This window comes from Pan paniscus, chromosome 19 (genome assembly GCF_029289425.2).
Source record: "Pan paniscus chromosome 19, NHGRI_mPanPan1-v2.0_pri, whole genome shotgun sequence".
Taxonomy (NCBI): domain Eukaryota; kingdom Metazoa; phylum Chordata; class Mammalia; order Primates; family Hominidae; genus Pan; species Pan paniscus.
The window spans coordinates 74,812,807-74,831,396 of NC_073268.2; the positions used below are offsets into that span (position 1 = coordinate 74,812,807).

An 18,590-nucleotide genomic window follows, 5' to 3' on the forward strand; every position below is an offset into this window, starting at 1 on the left:
ACGGTGGCTCAGTCCTGTAATCCCAGCACTTTGGTAGGCCAAGGTGGGTGGATCACCTGAGGTCAGGAGTTTGAGACCAGCCTGGCCAACATGGTGAAACCCTGTCTCTACTAAAAATACAATTAGCCAGGTGTGATGGCACTTGCCTGTAGTCCCAGCTACTAGGGAGGCTGAGGCACGAGAAACACTTGAACCCAGGAGACTGAGGTTGCAGTGAGCCCAGACTGAGCCACTCCAGGCTGGGTGACACAGCGAGACTCTTTCCCCCCCCCAAAAAAAAATGGTATTAGCTACTATTTACTGAGGTCTTGCCATGTTCCCAGCGTCACATGAGATAAGTACTATTAGTAATCATCCCAGCTTTATAGATGGATAAACTGACACACAGAAAGATTAGGTAACTTTCCTAAGGTCACACAGTTTTGAAACAGAGCTGGTAGGTCAGGTGCCAGAGCTTATTATCTTAACCACTATCCAGTTTTTCTACGTGCTAAGCACTATTTCTAGGAATTGGGCATATAGCAACAGAATAAAGTAAATAAAGGCTCCTACTCACACGCAGAGCTTACCTTCTAGTGTGTGTGTGTGTGTGTGTGTGTGTGTGTGTGAATGATAAATAATGAGGCATGTAGAGAATTATAACATTGTTGAAACAGAGAGACGTGGTGGCTATTTATTTACTTATTTATTGAGACGGTCTTGCTCTGACACCCAGGCTGCAGTACAGTGGTGCAATCTCAGCTCAATGCAACCTCTGCCTCCTGGGATCAAGCCATCCTCCCACCTCAGCCTCTCGAGTAGCTGGGGCTACAGGTGCGAGCCACCAAGTCTGGATAATTTTTTTGCTTTTTGTAGAGACAAGTTTTCACCGCGTTGCCCAGGCTTGTCTCGACCTTCTCAGCTCAACTGATCCACCAGCCTCAACCTCCCAAAGTGCTGGGATTATAGGCATGAGCCACCATACCCTGCCCATCAGTGGTTACTTTAGATTTGAGAGGTTAGGGAAGGAGAGGGTTTCCCTAACCACTCAAAGGTTATTTAAGCCAAGACTTGAATGATTAAAAAGTAGCCAATCAGGTGGCTGAGAGCGGTAGCTCGCGCCTATAATCCTAGCACTTTGGGAGGCCGAGGCTGGAGGATCACCTGAGGTGGGGAGTTTGAGATCAGCCTGACCAATATGGAGAAACCCCGTCTCTACTAAAAATACAAAATTAGCTGGGCGTGGTGGCACATGCCTGTAATCCCAGCTACTCAGGAGGCTGAGGCAGGAGAATCACTTGAACCTGGGAGGAAGAGGTTGCGATGAGCCGATATTGGCCACTGCACTCCAGCCTGGGCAACAAGACTCTTATCTCAAAACAAAACAAAACAAAACAAAACAAAAAAAAGTAGCCAACCAGGCTGCTGTGCCTATGGAGTAGCCATTCTTTTCTTTCTTTCTCTTTTATTATTATTATTCTTATTATTTGAGATGGAGTCTCATTCTCTCCAGACTGGAGTGCAGCAGCTTGATCTCTGCTTACTGCAACCTCCCACTCCCAGGTTCAGGTTCAAGTGATTCTCCTGCCTCGGCCTCCCTAACAGCTGGGATTATAGGTATGCACCACCACACTCAGCTAATTTTTTTATTTTTAGTAGAGACAGGGTTTCTCCATGTTGGCCAACCTGGTCTCTATCTCCTGACCTTGTGATCTGCCTGCCTCGGCCTCCTCCCAAAGTGCTGGGATTACAGGCGTGAGCCACTGCGCCCAGCCAAGTGATAGATGTTTTAATCCATTATCTCATTTAATCCTTTAAACAACTGAAGGAGAATAGTTGATTATTTCTCCTTTCATAGATGCTGGGTATAGCATCTGTCACACTGCTGAAGGAACCACAGTTGGAACCTAAGCCTGTCTGGCACTAAATCAAGTCCCTGTTCTTTCTGGTAAGCCGAAGGGGTCTTCTTCAGAAGTCTAGTCTCCAATCAATTCATTTCTCTAATGAAGCATTAAATACATCATCTCTCAAAGTTCAGTCTGAATGACTCATCTTCCTGGCTTCTAAATCCCTGAGGAAGCCTACCCATTTACTTCTAGGAAAAGTTAGCACCAATTTCACCTCAATTAACACATCTCAGATATGATGATGTGCAATTGTTTTAGTCACTTAACTTCCTGCTGTAAATTTCCTACCAGGAAGCACAGGGTCACATGGACATTCACATGGCACAGTGTTCTAATCAACCACACTTTTAATTGCATTATAGCAGCATCACAAATGTGATCATCAGGTTGTAAAGATGCTTAGCCGTCAGTCTTATTCAACCGCCTCTCCTAATAGAATCTCCTCACAGACAGCTCTCTTTAGAGACAGCCAAATGCTCCATACTTAATTTTTTTCAGAAAAAGGGACAGTGTTGGGGCAATCTGGCCAGGTCTGGGACATATCTTTTGGGTTCAGAGCAGTTCCATATATATATACATTTTATTTTATTTATTTATTTTTTTTTATGGAGTTTTGCTCTTGTTGACCAGGCTGGAATGTAATGGCACGATCTGGGCTCACTGCAACTTCTGCCTCCCGGGTTCAAGTGATTCTCCTGCCTCAGCCTCCCACCTAGTATATTTTGAATTTATAAAGTACTTTCTGGTCACTTTCATCCAAGGGTCCTATCTCTGGTCTGGGCCCTTCTATATCTGTCTTCCATTCTCTAGTCCTCCAATCTTTCTGGAAACCTCTCACCATCCATCCCTTGGCCTCCTCTGAGCAGTTTCTCCAACTTCACATGGGTGTGACCATCACTCCAGTACATTCTCACTTAGTTCATGTCACCTCTTCTTGAAGCCTTCCTTGACCTCCATAAATAACACTGACCACTATGAGTTTTGTGTCCCTAATCATCCTTGTATGGGCCTCTACATAGCTCACTCTGTTCCAAATACATTTACTTCCCCTTACTAAACTGTGAGCTCTTTAAAAGCAGAAACATGTCTTATTTATCTCTGTATCTCCAGCACATTGCCTGGCACAGTAGATGCCCAGTAAATGCTGACTAACTGAATGAATGATGAATTCATGAATGTATTGTTCCTTCCCTCAAGCCCTGCTATTGACCTGTTGGGAACAACCTGGTTTTCCCTTCCTTCTTATTCTACTCCTCCCCCAATAAAGCTGGCCTGTATGTTAAGACAGTGAGGTACCTGTCAGCAGGATTCCTGGTCTTTTCTTGCCTATCCTTGGTTTCAAAATATGTCTGTGCAGTCCAGATCACTCCTCTGAGCTTCTGGCTCAGATATCCAGCTTCTACTTGACATTGCATTTAGGTGAATCACAGATATCTCAAATACAGCCTACCCAAGCTGACTTAGATCAGCTTCCTCCCAAACGTATTTCTCTTTTAGGGAATAATATCACTTTCAACCACGTTGCTCAAAACAAAAACCTAGCTTATAGCTGCAGTGGCATGTGAGTCTGTCCTCCCATCTATGCGAGAGGACCACTTAAGCCCAGGAGTTCAAGTCCAGTCTGGGGCAACATAGTGAGACCCTGTCTCAAAAATGAAAAAAAAAGTAACCTAGGGCCGGGCATAGTGGCTTACAACTGTAATCCCAGCACTTTGGGAGGCCGAGGCAGGCAGATCCCCTGAGGTCAGGAGTTTGAGACCAGCCTGGCCAAACTGGTGAAACCCCATTTCTACTAAAAAAACACAAAAATTAGCCAGGTGTGGTGATGCATGACTGTAAACCCAGCTAATAGGGAGGCTGAGGCAGGAGAATCGCTTGAACCCAGGAGGTGGAGGTTGCAGTGAGCCGAGATTGCGCCACTTCACTCCACCAGCCTGGGCAACAGAGCAAGACTCTGTCTCAAAAAAAAAAAAAAAAAAATGAAGTCTAAGTCATCTTACTGTTTTCTCCCCCCCACCCAAATACCTCATAGCCTCCTGCAGCCAGAGCAGCCATTTGAAAATGCAAATCTATTCACACCTGTGTTACATGATGGAGGTAGGTTACCAAAAAGACCAAGCTATGATAGAGGTTTGGGCCCTTTAATACCTTACCCTACCATTAACCTCTAGGGAGAGGAGAGGGGCTAGAGATTGAGTTTAATCACCAATGACCAATGATTTAATCAATCATGCCTACATAATGAGACCTCCATAAAAATCCATAAATAGGGTTTGGACAGCTTCTGGGATGGTGAACACACTGAAGAACTGGGAGGGTGGAATGCCACCAGAAGGAATGGAAGCCCCTCCCCCTACACCTACATAAAACCCTGGGTATCTCTTACTTTTGGCTGTTTTTGTTTTTGTTTTTTTGAGATGGAGTCTCGCTCTGTCACCCAGGCTGGAGTGCAATGGCACGATCTCGGCTCACTGCAAAATCAGCCTTCCAGGTTCAAGCACTTCTTCCACCTGGGCCTCCCAAGTAGCTGGGATTACAGGCGCATGCCACCACGCCTAGCTAGTTTTTGTATTTTTGTAGAGATGGGGTTTCACCATGTTGGTCAAGCTGTCAACCTGGTCTTGAACTCCTGACCTCAAGTGATCCACCCACCTCGGCCTCTCAAAGTGCTGGGATTATAGGTGTAAGCCACCGCACCTGGCTTTTTTTTTTTTTTCTGACGGAGTTTCGCTCTTTTGCCCAGGCTAGAGTGGCAAGATCTCGGCTCACTGCAACCTCCGCCCCCCCTGGTTCAAGCGATTCTCCTGCCTCAGCCTCCCAAGTAGCTGGGATTATGGGATTATAGGCGCCCGCCACCACGCCTGGCTAATGTTTGAATTTTTAGTAGAGACAGGGTTTAACCATGTTGGCCAGGCTGGTCTTGAACTCCTGACCTCAGGTGATCCACCCACATCGGCCTCCCAAAGTGCTAGGATTACAGGCGTGAGCCACTGCGCCTAGCCTTGGCTGTTCTTGAGTTGTATTCTTTTTTTTTTTCTTAACTTTTTTTTTTTTTTGAGATGGAGTCTCGCTCTGTCACCCAGGCTGGAGTGCAGTGGCGTGATCTCAGCTCACTGCAACCTCCGCCTCCCAGGTTCAAGTGATTCTCTTGCCTCAGCCTCCAGAGTAGCTAGGACTACAGGCCCACGCCACCATATCCAGCTAATTTTTTTGTATTTTTAGTAGAGACGAGATTTCACCATGTTGACCAAGATGGTCTCCAACTCCTGACCTCAAGTGATCCACCCACCTTGACCTCCCAAACTGCTGGGATTACAGGCGTGAGCCACCGTGCCCAGCCTATATTAGTCTTTATAACAAAATTATAAAATTATATTGTAGGATTCATAACTCATAGATATATTATGGCTTCTATAATTTTTTTTTTTTGAGACGGAGTCTCACTCTGTTGCCCAGGCTGGAGTGCAGTGGCGCGATCTCGGCTCACTGCAAGCTCCACCTCCTGGGTTCACGCCATTCTCCTGCCTCGGCCTCCCGAGTAGCTGGGACTATAGGGGCCCGCCACCGCGCCCGACTAATTTTTTGTATTTTTAGTAGAGACAGGGTTTCACCATGTTAGCCGGGATGGTCTTGATCTCCTGACCTCGTGATCCGCCCGCCTCAGCCTCCCAAAGTGCTGGGATTACAGGCATGAGCCACCCCGCCCAGCCTATGGCTTCTATAATATAAAGGATAAGAGAAGGGGAGAAATGAACCTATAAGGTTGCATCTTTTATGTGAAGTGGTACATCATTAACTGTAAGTAAACTGTTAAAAGTTAAAGATATAGACAGTCATCCCTCGGTACCCATGGGGAACTGGTTTCAGGACCCTCCCATACCAGTAAAATCCAAAGATGCTCAAGTCCCTTATATAAAATAACATAGTATTTGCATATAATCTATCTATGTATCTATCCACCTACCTACCCATCTAATCTTCCTGTATATTTTAAATCATCTCTAGATTATTTATAATATCTAGTACAATGTAAATACTATGTTAATAGTTGTTAGTCTTCATTTTTGTTTGTATTTTTTATTGTAGTGTTATTTTTTAATTGTTTCCTTTTTCCTAATATTTTTGATGCTTGGTTGGTTGAATCCACAAATGTGGAACCCACAGATAAGCAGTGTCAACTGTATTGAAATAACTAGAGCAACCACTGAAAAAACAATGTAAAGAGGTATAGCTTAAAAGCCAATCGCTATTATAAGTTAAAATGGAATTCTAAAACATATTTCATTAACACAAAAGAAGGCAGGAAAGAGAAGAAACAAAAAACAGAGGGTAAAACACAAAACAATATAAAATGGGAGTTTTTACATCGAACCAAAATCCTTCCAATAGCCCACAAGGCTCTGACTGGTCCAGCCCAGGCCTCCCTTGCCAGTTTCATCTCACATCTCTCTCCACCCCACTGGTTTTCCCGTCAACTCATGTCAACCAGACCCTTTTCTTTTCTAGCTCCTCTCCATCCTCAGAGCACAACTCCTGCCTCATCAACTCCTTTTCTTTTTCTTTTCATTTTTTTCAGAGATGGAATCTCACTATGTTGCCCAGGTTGGACTCCTGGGGTCAAGTGATTCTCCCACCTCAGTCTGCAAGTAGCTAGGACTACAGGTGTGTGCCATGGCACCCGGCTTGGTCAACTCCTCTTCTTCCTTGAGGTCCTGGCCTAAGCAACACTTCTTCTGAGAAGTTTCTCTTGATTACCCCATAGACAAGGAGGCTCAGATGAATCTTGTGTGCTGACTTCACTTCCTGCCCTTCTCAGTACACTTCAGCTCCCAACTTATGTCTGTTTCTTCTGTTAGATTATGGTCCCAAAGGGTACAGTCATAATCTGTAACAATCGGTTTTCGGAATGAGCTAAACTGAGTAGGATACAATCAGGAGACAATTTTCCCCTCAAGCACACTCTTTTTTTTTTTTTTTTTTTAGACAGAGTTTCGCTCTTGTTTCCCAGGCTGGAGTGCGATGGCACCATTTCGGCTCACTGCATCCTCCACCTCCAGAGTTCAAGCGATTCTCCTGCCTCAGCCTCCCGAGTAGCTGGGATTACAGGTATACGCCACCACGCCTATTTTATGTTTTAAGTAGAGACGGGGTTTCACCATGTTGGCCAGGATGGTCTGGAACTCCTGACCTCAGGTAATCCACCCACCTCTGCCTCCCAAAGTGCTGGGATTACAGACTTGAGCCACCACGCCCAGCCTGGAACGGCATAATTAAAGTGACAGAAAAAATGGATTCTGCAGCCCAGCGCGGTGGCTCACTCCTGTAATCCCTGTAATCCCAGCACTTTGGGAGGCCGAGGTGGGCAGATCACGAGGTCAGGAGATCGAGACCATGCTGGCTAACACGGTGAAACCCCATCTCTACTAAAAATACAAAAAAATTAGGTGGGTGTAGTGGCGGGCGCCTGTAGTCCCAGCTACTCGGGAGGCTGAGGCAGGAGAATGGCGTGAACCCGGGAGGCGGAGCTTGCAGTGAGCTGAGATCGCGTCACTGCACTCCAGCCTGGGCGACTGAGCGAGACTCCGTCTCAAAGAAAAAAAAAATGGATTCTGCCTGAGATGCCTATCAAGGAGGGGAAGGAAGAGCCAACCAAGAGTGTGCTTGAGGTCAGGCAAAAAAAAAAAAAAAATTTGTTCCACCAAAATCAAAATCTCAATCTTTCAACAAATTCCAATTTCTTTCTTTCTTTTTGTTTTTTGTTTTTTGAGACAGAGTCTTCCTCTGTCGCCCAGGCTAGAGTGCAGTGGTGCAACCTTGGCTCACTGCAACTTCCACCTCCGAAGTTCAAGCAATTCTCCTCCTGCCTCAGCCTCCCAAGTAGCTGGGACTACAGGCATGTGCCACCAAGTCCAGCTAATTTTTGTACTTTTAGTAGAGACGGGGTTTCACCATGTTGGCCAGGCTGTTCTCAAACTCCTGAGCTCAAGTGATCCACCCACCTAGGCCTCCCAAAGTGCTGGGATTACACGCGTGAGCCACCGTACCCAGGCCGATTCCAATTTCTTCCCTCCTCCGCACTGCAGGATGCAGCAATGCTCTGTTAATTCTCCTCCTTGCTTCTCCACTCTTCCTCTGATCTCAACGCTGTTTGTGGCAACTCCAGAGCTGAGGCAAGGGGGAGAACCAATAAGACAAAAAGAGGCAATGGCCTTCATACTCAGCTGATGCCCCGTGTAGCTTCTGGCTTTATCCTAAAGCCTGTCCTTTTGTGGAAGGTGCTAGTGGGTCCTTCAAGTGCCTCCACCACACTGTGCAGAACCCCACACAGGCCAGTGCTCTCTTCTGCTGACTTCTTGCCCACCACTCAGCTCCCTCCCTCTAAAGCCCTACCTGCAGCCTCTCTGGTTGGGATCCTTTCTTCCTTCACAGGTAGAATCCCCTTAGATGGCTCAGCTACCCACTGTGGAGTCTACTTGTGCAAGTGTGACTAATTACTGCTAGCCTCCTACGCTCACCAACTGGTGCAAGTGTGACTAATTACTGTTAGCCTCCTATGCTCACCCACCCATCAAGGACTGCTCCAAGTAGGAGACAGATAGCAGTCTTCTTGCCTCCTCAACTCCAGGGAACACTGCAGCTTCTTGGTGTGTCACTTTGGTGGCAGCTTGGGGTAGGCTGACATATTTCAACTGTACAGCAGGCTGGGACTCAGGTCTCATCTCTCTTGCCTGCAAGCACCACAGTTCTCTCTGAGGTTTGCCTGAAGGGCCTCTTGTCTTGAGACTGGCAAGGACAGGGAGAGCCACAGCCTTCTAATCCTGTGAATTTCTTTTTTTCTTTTTCTTTTCTTTTTTTTTTTTTTTGAGACAGAGTCTCGCTCTGTCGCCCAGGCTGGAGTGCAGTGGCGCGATCTCGGCTCACTGCAAGCTCTGCCTCCCGGGTTCATGCCATTCTCCTACCTCAGCCTCCCAAGTAGCTGGGACTACAGGCACCCGCCACTGCGCCCAGCTAATTTTTTGTTTTTTTAGTAGAGATGGGGTTTCACCGTGGTCTCAATCTCCTGACCTCGTGATCCGCTCGCCTCGGCCTCCCAAAGTGCTGGGATTACAGGCGTGAGCCACCACGCCCGGCCTCTTTTTTTTTTTTTCTTTGAGATGGAGTTTTGCTCTTGTTGCTCAGGCTGGAGTGCAATGGCGCAATCTCGGCTCACGGCAACCTCTGCCTCCCAGGTTCAAGCAATTCTCCTGCCTCAGCCTCCCAAGTAGCTGAGATTACAGGCACCCACCACCACGCCCAGCTAATTTTTATATTTTTAGTAGAGACTGGGTTTCACCATGTTGGCCAGGCTGGTCTCAAACTCCTGACCTCAGGTGATCCACCCACCTCAGCCTCCCAAAGTGCTGGGATTACAGGCATGAGTCATCACACCTGGCCCTGTGAATACTTTTTAAAGAATCTAAGGATCATTTAAATGATCTCCTAACAAGCCCTCTATTAGACTGTGGGAGAACTTATCGCCCCTTATTCTGCACTCTGAGGCTTCAGATAGAATTCCCAGACACAGATGAAGTCCTGTTCTATATCCAGGTACACATGTTAACCCCATCCCTTACTCTAACTGAATATCAAGCATTTGAAGATGCAGAATATTCAGCAGATGTCTAGGAGATAACAAATGTCATAATACTCTGATGTTCACTAAAAAAAAGTGATGTTCAATATAGGTATGCTATGACTTCTAGTGACTGTCTATCCACACCATTCACTGTGAGAAACAGAGTTTTATTTATTTTTTATTTATTTATTTTTTAGGCAGAGTAGTCTCACTCTGTCCCCCAGGCTGGAGTGCAGTGGCGCGATCTCAGCTCACCGCAACCTCCACCTCCCAGGTTCAAGTGATTCTCCTGCCTCAGCCTCCCCAGTAGCTGGGACTACAGGTGCCCACCACCATGCCTGGCTAATTTTTGTATTTTTAGTAGAAATGGGGTTTCACTATGTTGGCCAGGCTGGTCTCGAACTCCTGACCTCAGGTGATCCACCCTCCTCGGCATCCCAAAGTGCTGGGATTACAGGCGTGTGCCACTGCGCCCAGCCCAGAGTTTTATTTCTGTTTTTGTTTTTGTTTTTCTGAGACAGAGTCTCACTTTTGTTGCCCAGGCTGGAGTGCAATGGTGTGATCTAGGCTCACTGCAACCTCTGCCTCCTGAGTTCAAGCGATTCTCCTGCCTCAGCCTCCCAAGTGTCTGGGATTACAGGCGCCTGCCACCACACCCGGCTAATTATTTTTAGTAGAGACGGGGTTTCACCATGTTGGCCAGGCTGGTCTCGAACTCCTGACCTCAGGTGATCCACCCTCCTTGGTCTCCCAAAGTGCTGGGATTACAGGTGTGAGTCACCATGCCTGGCCCAAGAAGCAGAGTTTTACAACGTTTTATTTTAAAACATATGTGGATATGTTATGGAGTAAAATGCAAAATTTTGAGGGGAAAAAAAAACCCAGGACCTTTCACATAAATGATTGAGCTCAGTGTGAGCTACTTCACCTATGGACCCTAGGGGTAGTACATGGAAAGGTTTGATAACTTATTTTTTTGCTGTTGAGATGGGATCTCACCTCAGCCTCCTGGTGTGGTGGACTATAGGCATGCGCTACCATGCGTGTAGTGCCAACTAGTGATTTTTTTATTTTTTATTTTTTGTAGAGACAGGGTCTCACAGTGTTGCCCAGGCTGGTCTCAGACTGGTCTTGAACTCCTGGCTTCAAGCAATTCTCTTGCCTCAGCCTCCCAAAGTGCTGGGTTTACAGATAGGTGGGATCCACTGTGCCAGCCATGAGAACTTTATGAGAGAACTATTCAGTGGGATAGGTGGAAAATTGGGGTTACCTTTCTGGACGTCTTCAGGAATGCTATTGAAGCAAGTGGAGAAAAACCAGGTCACCCTGACTATTCCACAAATCAGCAAAGAAAAGTTTCAGAAGCCTCCCCTTCAATACTAAGAAAAGAGACAGGGGATCAAGCAGGACCTCTGCTCACACTGAAAATAGCAGGTCTGGGTTCACTCCTGTAATCCTAGCACTTTGAGAGGCTGAGGTGGGCAGATCACTTGAGCCCAGAAGTTCTAGACCAGCCTGAGCAACATGGCGAAAGCATCTCTACAAAAAACAAACAAAAAACACATAAATTAGCCAGGCATGGTGGCTTACGCCTATAGTCCCAGTTATTTGGGAAGCTGAGGCAGGAGAATCACCTGAGCCCTTGGAGGTTGAGGCTGCAGTGAGCTGTGATCATGCTACTGCACTGCATTTGGCAACAGAGTGAGACTCTGTCTCCAAAAAAAAAAAAACACAAAACAAAAACAGGAGCCAAACACCAGAAAAGGTTGTTTGTATATGGGTTTTTGTTTGTTGGTTCTTTGGTTTGTTTTCTCAGACCAAATTCACATACATGTTTGTTGGTTGTTTTGAAGACAGCTTCAGCCATTGAGCCATGTCTGCCTGTATCCTTCAGCTAGAAAACCCCGGAAAAAAGGCACCAAGTGGAAATAAGGAAATAAGCTGTGAACACTGGCCTCCTTAGTCAACCACGGGTGTCAGAGAACTTAATGGATGGAGCAGATTTCAAGGAAAGAAATCAGGCAGAATCAAAGGTGGGTGACTTCAGAGAAACCATAGGAGCCTAGCAGTAGCAGTTGGATGCGCTTGTGGTTCCCCAACACAAAACAAAACAAAACAAAACAAAACATCCTCAAAATGAGGATTTAACACCTCTCTTGACTGCACTGCTAGAGAACATCTAATTTCTACATTTAATTTCTGGATTTCCCCAAGGACTCATTCATACCTTTATGACATTCCTTTTCCTCTGAACGCTATTCAGAAATGTGTACCAAGGTGCATCTGCCATCTCAACATGGTGCTTACCTTTCTTAAGAATTTTCTTCACTTTCACATAGTTCCCTTGTTTGACATACTCATGAAGCTGAGCTTCCAGGGAGTCATTTCTTAAGGTACCAAGTTGAACAGGACAGGGGACTGGAAGACGAACAGCCCGAGACATCCTGTTCCAAAAGAGAGCAATATGCTTATTTTAACTGAACCAGAAATGCAAGGAAACAACTTAATTCTTTTACATTTAGAAACCTGTCCAGCCACCTTCATTAATAATGAAGATTAGGGGAATAATTATTGAAACTCTATGAGATTAATGTTTTTCCTCAGTGTTATTGCTGAAATTAAAGAACTTGAATATACTGTTGAATATAGAATGGTGAGAAGAGACAAGTAAAAAATATATATATTTGAATATATTTGATATGGTTTGGCTCCATGTCCCTACCCAAATCTCACCTTGAATTGTAGTTCCCATAATCCCCACAACGTCATGGGAGGGACCTAGTGGGAGGTAATTTAATCATGGTGGCGGTTACCCTCATGCTGTTCTTGTGACCAGTGAGTGAATTCTCATGAGATCTGATGGTTTTATAAGGGGCTTTTCTTTCTTTTGCTCAGTACTTCTCCTTCCTGCCATCACGTGAAGGACGTGTTTGCTTCCCATCTGCCATGATTTTAAGTTTCCTGAGGCCTCCCCAGCACTGCAGAACTATGAGTCAATTACACCTCTTTACTTTATAAATTACCAAGTCTCCGGCATGTCTTTATTAGCAGCACAAGAACAGACTAATACAATATTTGTCACTAATTCCCAGGACTGAAAAAGTGAGGACTTCTAGGAAGTAAAATTCTAAATACACGTTTATTGTGTCATTAAGATAACTTGGAGAGTATTGACTTTGAAAGGTTAGAACACAAATGCAGTCATTATGTAAAGCTAGATAGTATAACATAGTGGTTTAGGTTCACAGTTCAGACTCTGAAACTGTCTTGGCTCTGTCACCTCCCTGTGTGACCTTGGAGAAATTATTTAACATTGATAGGCCTCAATTTCTTCATCTGTAACATGGGGATAATAATAAGCAGAGGGTTGCTGAGAGTTTCTTTTTTTGTGTATGTGACGGAGTCTTACTCTGTCATCAGGCTGGAGTGCAGTGGCGCGATCTCAGCTCACTGCAACCTCTGCCTCCTGGGTTCAAGCGATCCTCCTGCCTGAGCCTCCTGAGTAGTTGGGACTACAGGCGCACACCACCATGCCCAGCTAATTTTTTGTATTTTTAGTAGAGACGAGGTTTCACCATGTTGGACAGAATGGTCTTGATCTCTTGCCCTTGTGATCCGCCTGCCTCAGCCTCCCAAAGTGCTGGGATTACAGGCGTGAGCCATGGCGCCTGGTCTGAGAGTTTCAAAGGAGCTAATTTGTGTACAGTGCTTAGCATAGTATCTGGCACCAAACAAGTTCACTGTAGTTGTTAGCTGTTACTGTGCATAAGAACTATGCAGAGAAATTTTAACTTTCCAAATGTGGCAGCCACACCTGACCATCATTCTTACAATCAAGTGTCTGTGGTGTACCTACTGCTATGGTTTGAATGTGTCCCCCAAAATTCATATGTTAAAAACTCGATCCCCAATATGGAGGTGTTGGGAGGTAGAACCTTTAAGATGTGTTTAGGTCACGGGGGCACCACTCTCATGAATGGATTAGTGCTATTGTCATTATAAAGGAAGTAGGTCGTTATGGCAGGAGTGGGTTCCTTATAAAAGGATGTGTTTGGGAGATGTTTGAGGTCTCTTTCCATCTCCTTGTTCTGCAGCCCTATGATTAAACCTCTTTCTCTGCTGCAACCCAGTGTCTCACTATACTGACTTGCCACGTGGGATTACAATTTAGCAGTGATCCTATGGAAAGATGCCCCTTGTGGGCATTTAACCATGGCTCAGTGCCCCCTTTGTGGCAGTCCAGGTTTCCATCAGCAGCCAGAACAATCTGGTTCCACTAACCCTTTACTATAATTTTGATGAATGCATATGTTAAACATTAAAGAATTGGAGAAACTGGGCTGGGCACGGTGGCTCATGCCTGTAATCCCAGCACTTTGGGAGGCCGAGGCGGGCGGATCACAAGGTCAGGAGATTGAGACCATCCTGTGAATAGTGAAACCCCATCTCTACTAAAAATACAAAAAATTAGCCGGGCATGGTGGCGGGCGCCTGTAGTCCCAGCTACTCGGGAGACTGAGGCGGGAGAATGGCGTGAACCCGGGAGGTGGAGCTTGCAGTGAGCTGAGATTGCACCACTGCACTCCAGCCTGGGCGACAGAGCAAGACTCCATCTCAAAAATAAAAAATAAAAAGAACTGGAGAAACTGGTGCCTGAGTACTACAAGGGCTGGAATGCGAAAACAAACCCATTAAGACACCACCTGGCCTTTCTCAGGCCCTAAAGTCTGATCAAATAATAATAGCATTTCTACACATACACCTTGTACCAAGGACCACTTAAGAAACTTTCCAAGACTCTAGAGAAAGCTTTCCAGACCCTAGATCCTAGTTAAAGATTAGATATAGATTGAATGAAACACTCCACCTTGTAGGTGCACTCCCGCTTATAGGCATGGACCTTGAATGTATAGAAGCTTTGGGAAAAAAAACAAACAACTTGTAACTTTTTTTTTTTTTTTTTGGAGACAGAGTCTTGCTTTGTTGCCCAGGCTGCAGTGTAGTGGCATGATCTCAGCTCACTGCAATCTCCACCTCCTGGGTTCAAACGATTCTCAGACCTCAGGCTCCCAAGTAGTTGGGATTACAGGTGCCCACCATCATTACCAGCTAATTTTTGTATTTTTAATAGAGTTGGAGTTTCACCATGTTGGCCAGGGTGGTCTCAAACTTCTGACCTCAGGTGATCTGCCCACCTTGGCCTCCCAAAGTGCTGGGATTACAGAAGTGAGCCACCGCACCTGGCCAATAAACTCCCTTCTTTCCCAGTCTGGATCTCATTATTGGACTGTGAGAACAAGAAGCTGGACCTCATTCTGTCCTGGAACACCCTGACATTTCGGCACCCCGAAATGTGCTGGGATTATAGGCGTGAGTCACCACGCCTGGCCAAAACTTTTAACTTTTTTAGTTGGTCTGCTGAGTTACTCCAACCTTCTCCCTGTAACCAGCTGCAGAAATAAACTCCCTTCTTTTTTTTTTTTTTTTTCCTGAGACAGAGTCTTGCTCTGTTGCCCAGGCTGAAGTGCAGTGGTGAGAATGGCTGAAGTGCAGCCATTCTCCTGCCTCAGCTTCCTGGGTAGCTGGGATTACAGGCGCCTGCCACCACATCCAGCTAATTTTTTCTTTTTTTTCTTTTTGAGGAATCTCACTCTGTCACCAGGCTGGGCTGGAGTGCAGGGGCGCAATCTCAGCTCACCACAACCTCTGCCTCCCGGGTTCAAGCGATTCTCCTGCCTCAGCCTCCCGAGTAGCTAGGCCTACAGGCACGCACCACAATGCCCAGCTAATTTTTGCATTTTTAGTAAAGATGGGTTCTCACCATGTTGGCCAGGATGGTCTCGATCTCTTGACCTCATGATGCACCCGCCTCTGCCTCCCAAAGTGCTGGGATTACAGGCATAAGCCACTGAACCCGGCGACTAATGTTTGTATTTTTAGTAGAGATGGGGTTTCACAATGTTGGCCAAGCTGGTCTCAAACTCCTGACCTCAGGTGATCCGCCTGCCTCGGCCTCCCAAAGGGCTGGGATTACAGAAGTGAGCCACCGTACCTGGCCAATAAACTCCCTTCTTTCCCAGTCTGGATCTCATTATTGGACTGTGAGAACAAAAAGCTGGACCTCATTCTGTCCTGGAACAGAATGTCAGAACCCTGACATTTCGGCACCCCGAGACGAGCCCTCCTTTAAGCCAGGGGCCATGTCTGGCACCTCCCTTGTAGGCAGGGGCATTGCCAACCTTAGGCACATAAGCTGGCTTGCAGCAGAGAAATGGTTTCTGATTCCGGAAGATGTCTCTGATGATTATTCCCAAGCATAATCCATATTCCCTTTCCCTTCTCCTGATCTGTTGGCCTCCTCAGAGGCCCTGTAAACTCTTTGAGGGTCCTGTTAAAGGGCACTGTTTTGGGGAAGTACTCCTGGGCCCTTTGGGTCTCAGTTCAGAAACCTGGTTTTGGTTGGGCGCGATGGCTCACACCTGTAATCCTAGCACTTTGAGAGGCCGAGGTGGGTGGATCATCTGAGGTCACGAGTTTGAGACCAGCCTGGGCAACACGGCGAAATGCTGTCTCTACAAAAAGTACGAAAATTAGCTGGGCAGCCGGGCACAGTGGCTTACACCTGTAATCCCAACACTTTGGGAGGCCAAGGCGGGTGGATCACCTGAGGTCAGGAGTTCAAGACCAGCTTGACTGATACGGTGAAACCCCCATCTGTACTAAAAATACAAAAATTAGCCGGATGTGGTGGCGGGCGCCTGTAGTCCCAGCTACTCAGGAGGCTGAGACAGGACAACTGCTTGAACCTGGGAGGTGGAGGTTGCAGTGAGCCGAGATCATGCCACTGAACTCCAGCCTGGGCAACAGAGCAAGACTCTGTCTCAAAAAAACAAAACAAAACAAAAACCAAAAGGCTGGGCACAGTGGCTCATGCCTGTAATCCCAACAATTTGGGAGGGTGAGGCGGGTGGATCATGAGGTCCGGAGTTCGAGACCAGCCTGACCAACATGGTGAAACCCCATCTCTACTAAAACTACAAAAATTAGCCACGCGTGGTGGTGGGCACCTGTAATCCCAGCTACTCAGGAGGCTGAGGCAGGAGAATCACTTGAACCTGGGAGGCAGAGGTTGCAGTGAGCCAAGATCGCACCACTGCGCTCCAGCCTAGGCAACACAGGGACTCTGTCTCAAAAAAAAAAAAAAAAAGAAAAAAATTGGCCAGGCGTGGTGGCAAGCACCTGTAGTCCCAGCTACTCAAGAGGCTGAGGCACAAGAATCACTTGAACCTGGGAGGTGGAGGTTGCAGTGAGCCGAGATCATGCCATTGCACTCCAGCCTGGGTGACTGAGCAAAACTCCCATCTCACAAAAAAAAAAAAAAAAAAGAAAGAAAGAAAGAAAAAGAAAATTGGGTTTTATTTATTTATTTTAATGTTTTTAGAGGTGGGATCTTGCTACATTGCCCAGGCTGGTCTTCAACTCCTGGACTCAAACAATCCTCCTGCCTCAGGCTCCCAAAGTTCTGGGATTATAGGTGTGAGCCACCATGCTGGCCAAATCTGGTTTTATTTTTATTTATTTATTATTATTTTTAAAAAATAGAGATGAGGTCTCACTATGTTGCCCAGGCTGATCTCGAACTCCTGGGCTCAAGTGATCCTCCTACCTCAGCCTCCCAAAGTGCTAGAATTACAGGCATGAGCCACCACGCTGGGCCCAAATCTGGTTTTAGAATTCTGATTTGTGAGGGCTTGTGCCTGTTCTTGTCTTGTCTGTGTGTCGGGGGGTGGAATCCTGAAGGAATCACTAGCAGAAGCTCAACAGGCCTCACTCAGAGGGAACCTCTTGTCTGTTTTGCCAGGTTAAAACTCAGATATTGAGGGGAATAACTGGTGTTTGTGTCTTTGTCATGTGTATATTATAATTTTGTCTGGGCAATACGGGAAATGCTTTTTTTTTTTTTTTTTTTTTTTGAGACAGAGTCTTGCTCTGTCACCCAAGTTAGAGTGCAGTTGTGGAATCTCGGCTCACTGCAGCCTCTGCCTCCGGGGTTCAAGCAATTGAAACAGCCTTTGCAAAATTATGACTGAGACAGTGAAAGATCTAACTTAACTTACTCCATCTTGCTTCTAACTTCCAAGCTGTCCTTGTTCATTCCCGGGTGTAGGCTGAACTAACTTTGGGAGAAACTTAGTTTATAGTTTAAACAAAGATGGTAACAGCCTTTTCCCAAAGCAGACTTCCTTCTTGTCTGGGGACTAGATTGCCTTTGTAGGACTAACATTAGCCACAAGATTAGAAATTATGGTTTAGAAGTCATGCAGCTGGATGCTACAAGATTCTGACCCTTCCTAAACTGCTCCTAAGATCAGTGCTTGATATATTTTGCAGACCTTGCACTTGATAGATCAGCTGGCACCACCCAGATCAATAAACTGGCTCATCTGATCTTGTGGTCCCCACCCAGGAACTGACTCAGCACAAGAAGACAGCTTTGACTCCCTATGATTTCTTCCCTGAGCAATTAGCACTCCTGGCTCACTGGCTTCCCTTTACTCACCAAGTTATCCTTAAAAACTCAGTTCCTCGAATGCTCCACGAGACTGATTTGAGTAACAATAAAACTCCGGTCTCCTGCACAGCTGGCTCTGCGTGAATTACTCTTTCTCTATTGCAATTCCCCTGTCTTGATGAATTGGCTCTGTCTAGGCAGCAGGCAAGGTGAACCCCTTGGGTGGTTACACTATTCTCATGCCTCAGCCTCCCAAGTAGCTGGGATTACAGGCATGCACCACCTGTACCAGTGTGTACCACCTGTGCACCGGCTTTTTTTTTTTTTTTTTTTTTGAGACAGTCTCACTCTGTCACCCGGGCTGGAGTACAGTGGTGTGATCTCGGCTCACTGCAACCTCTGCCTCCTGGGTTCAAGCGATTCTCCTGCTTCAGCCTCCAAAGTAGCTGGGATTACAGATGTGCGCCACCATGCCTGGCTAATTTTTTGTAGAGACAGGGTTTCATCATGTTGGCCAGGCTGGTCTCAAACTCCTGACTTCAAGTGATCCACCCACCTCGGCCTCCCAAAGTGCTGG

The 18,590-nt window shown here is 46.3% G+C and overlaps 1 protein-coding gene across 2 annotated transcripts in view; it reads right to left on the bottom strand.

Annotated features, from left to right (window-relative positions):
• Nucleotides 1-18,590, bottom strand: part of TEX14 (testis expressed 14, intercellular bridge forming factor) — a 141,637-nt gene that overhangs the window by 89,792 nt on the left and 33,255 nt on the right. For both annotated transcript variants that reach the window (XM_003817371.5, XM_034942579.3), the window contains exon 2: nt 11,809-11,945. In XM_003817371.5, the coding sequence (XP_003817419.3) occupies nt 11,809-11,944 (136 nt within the window). In that variant the 5' untranslated portion in view covers nt 11,945. The remainder of the gene's footprint in view (nt 1-11,808; nt 11,946-18,590) is intronic.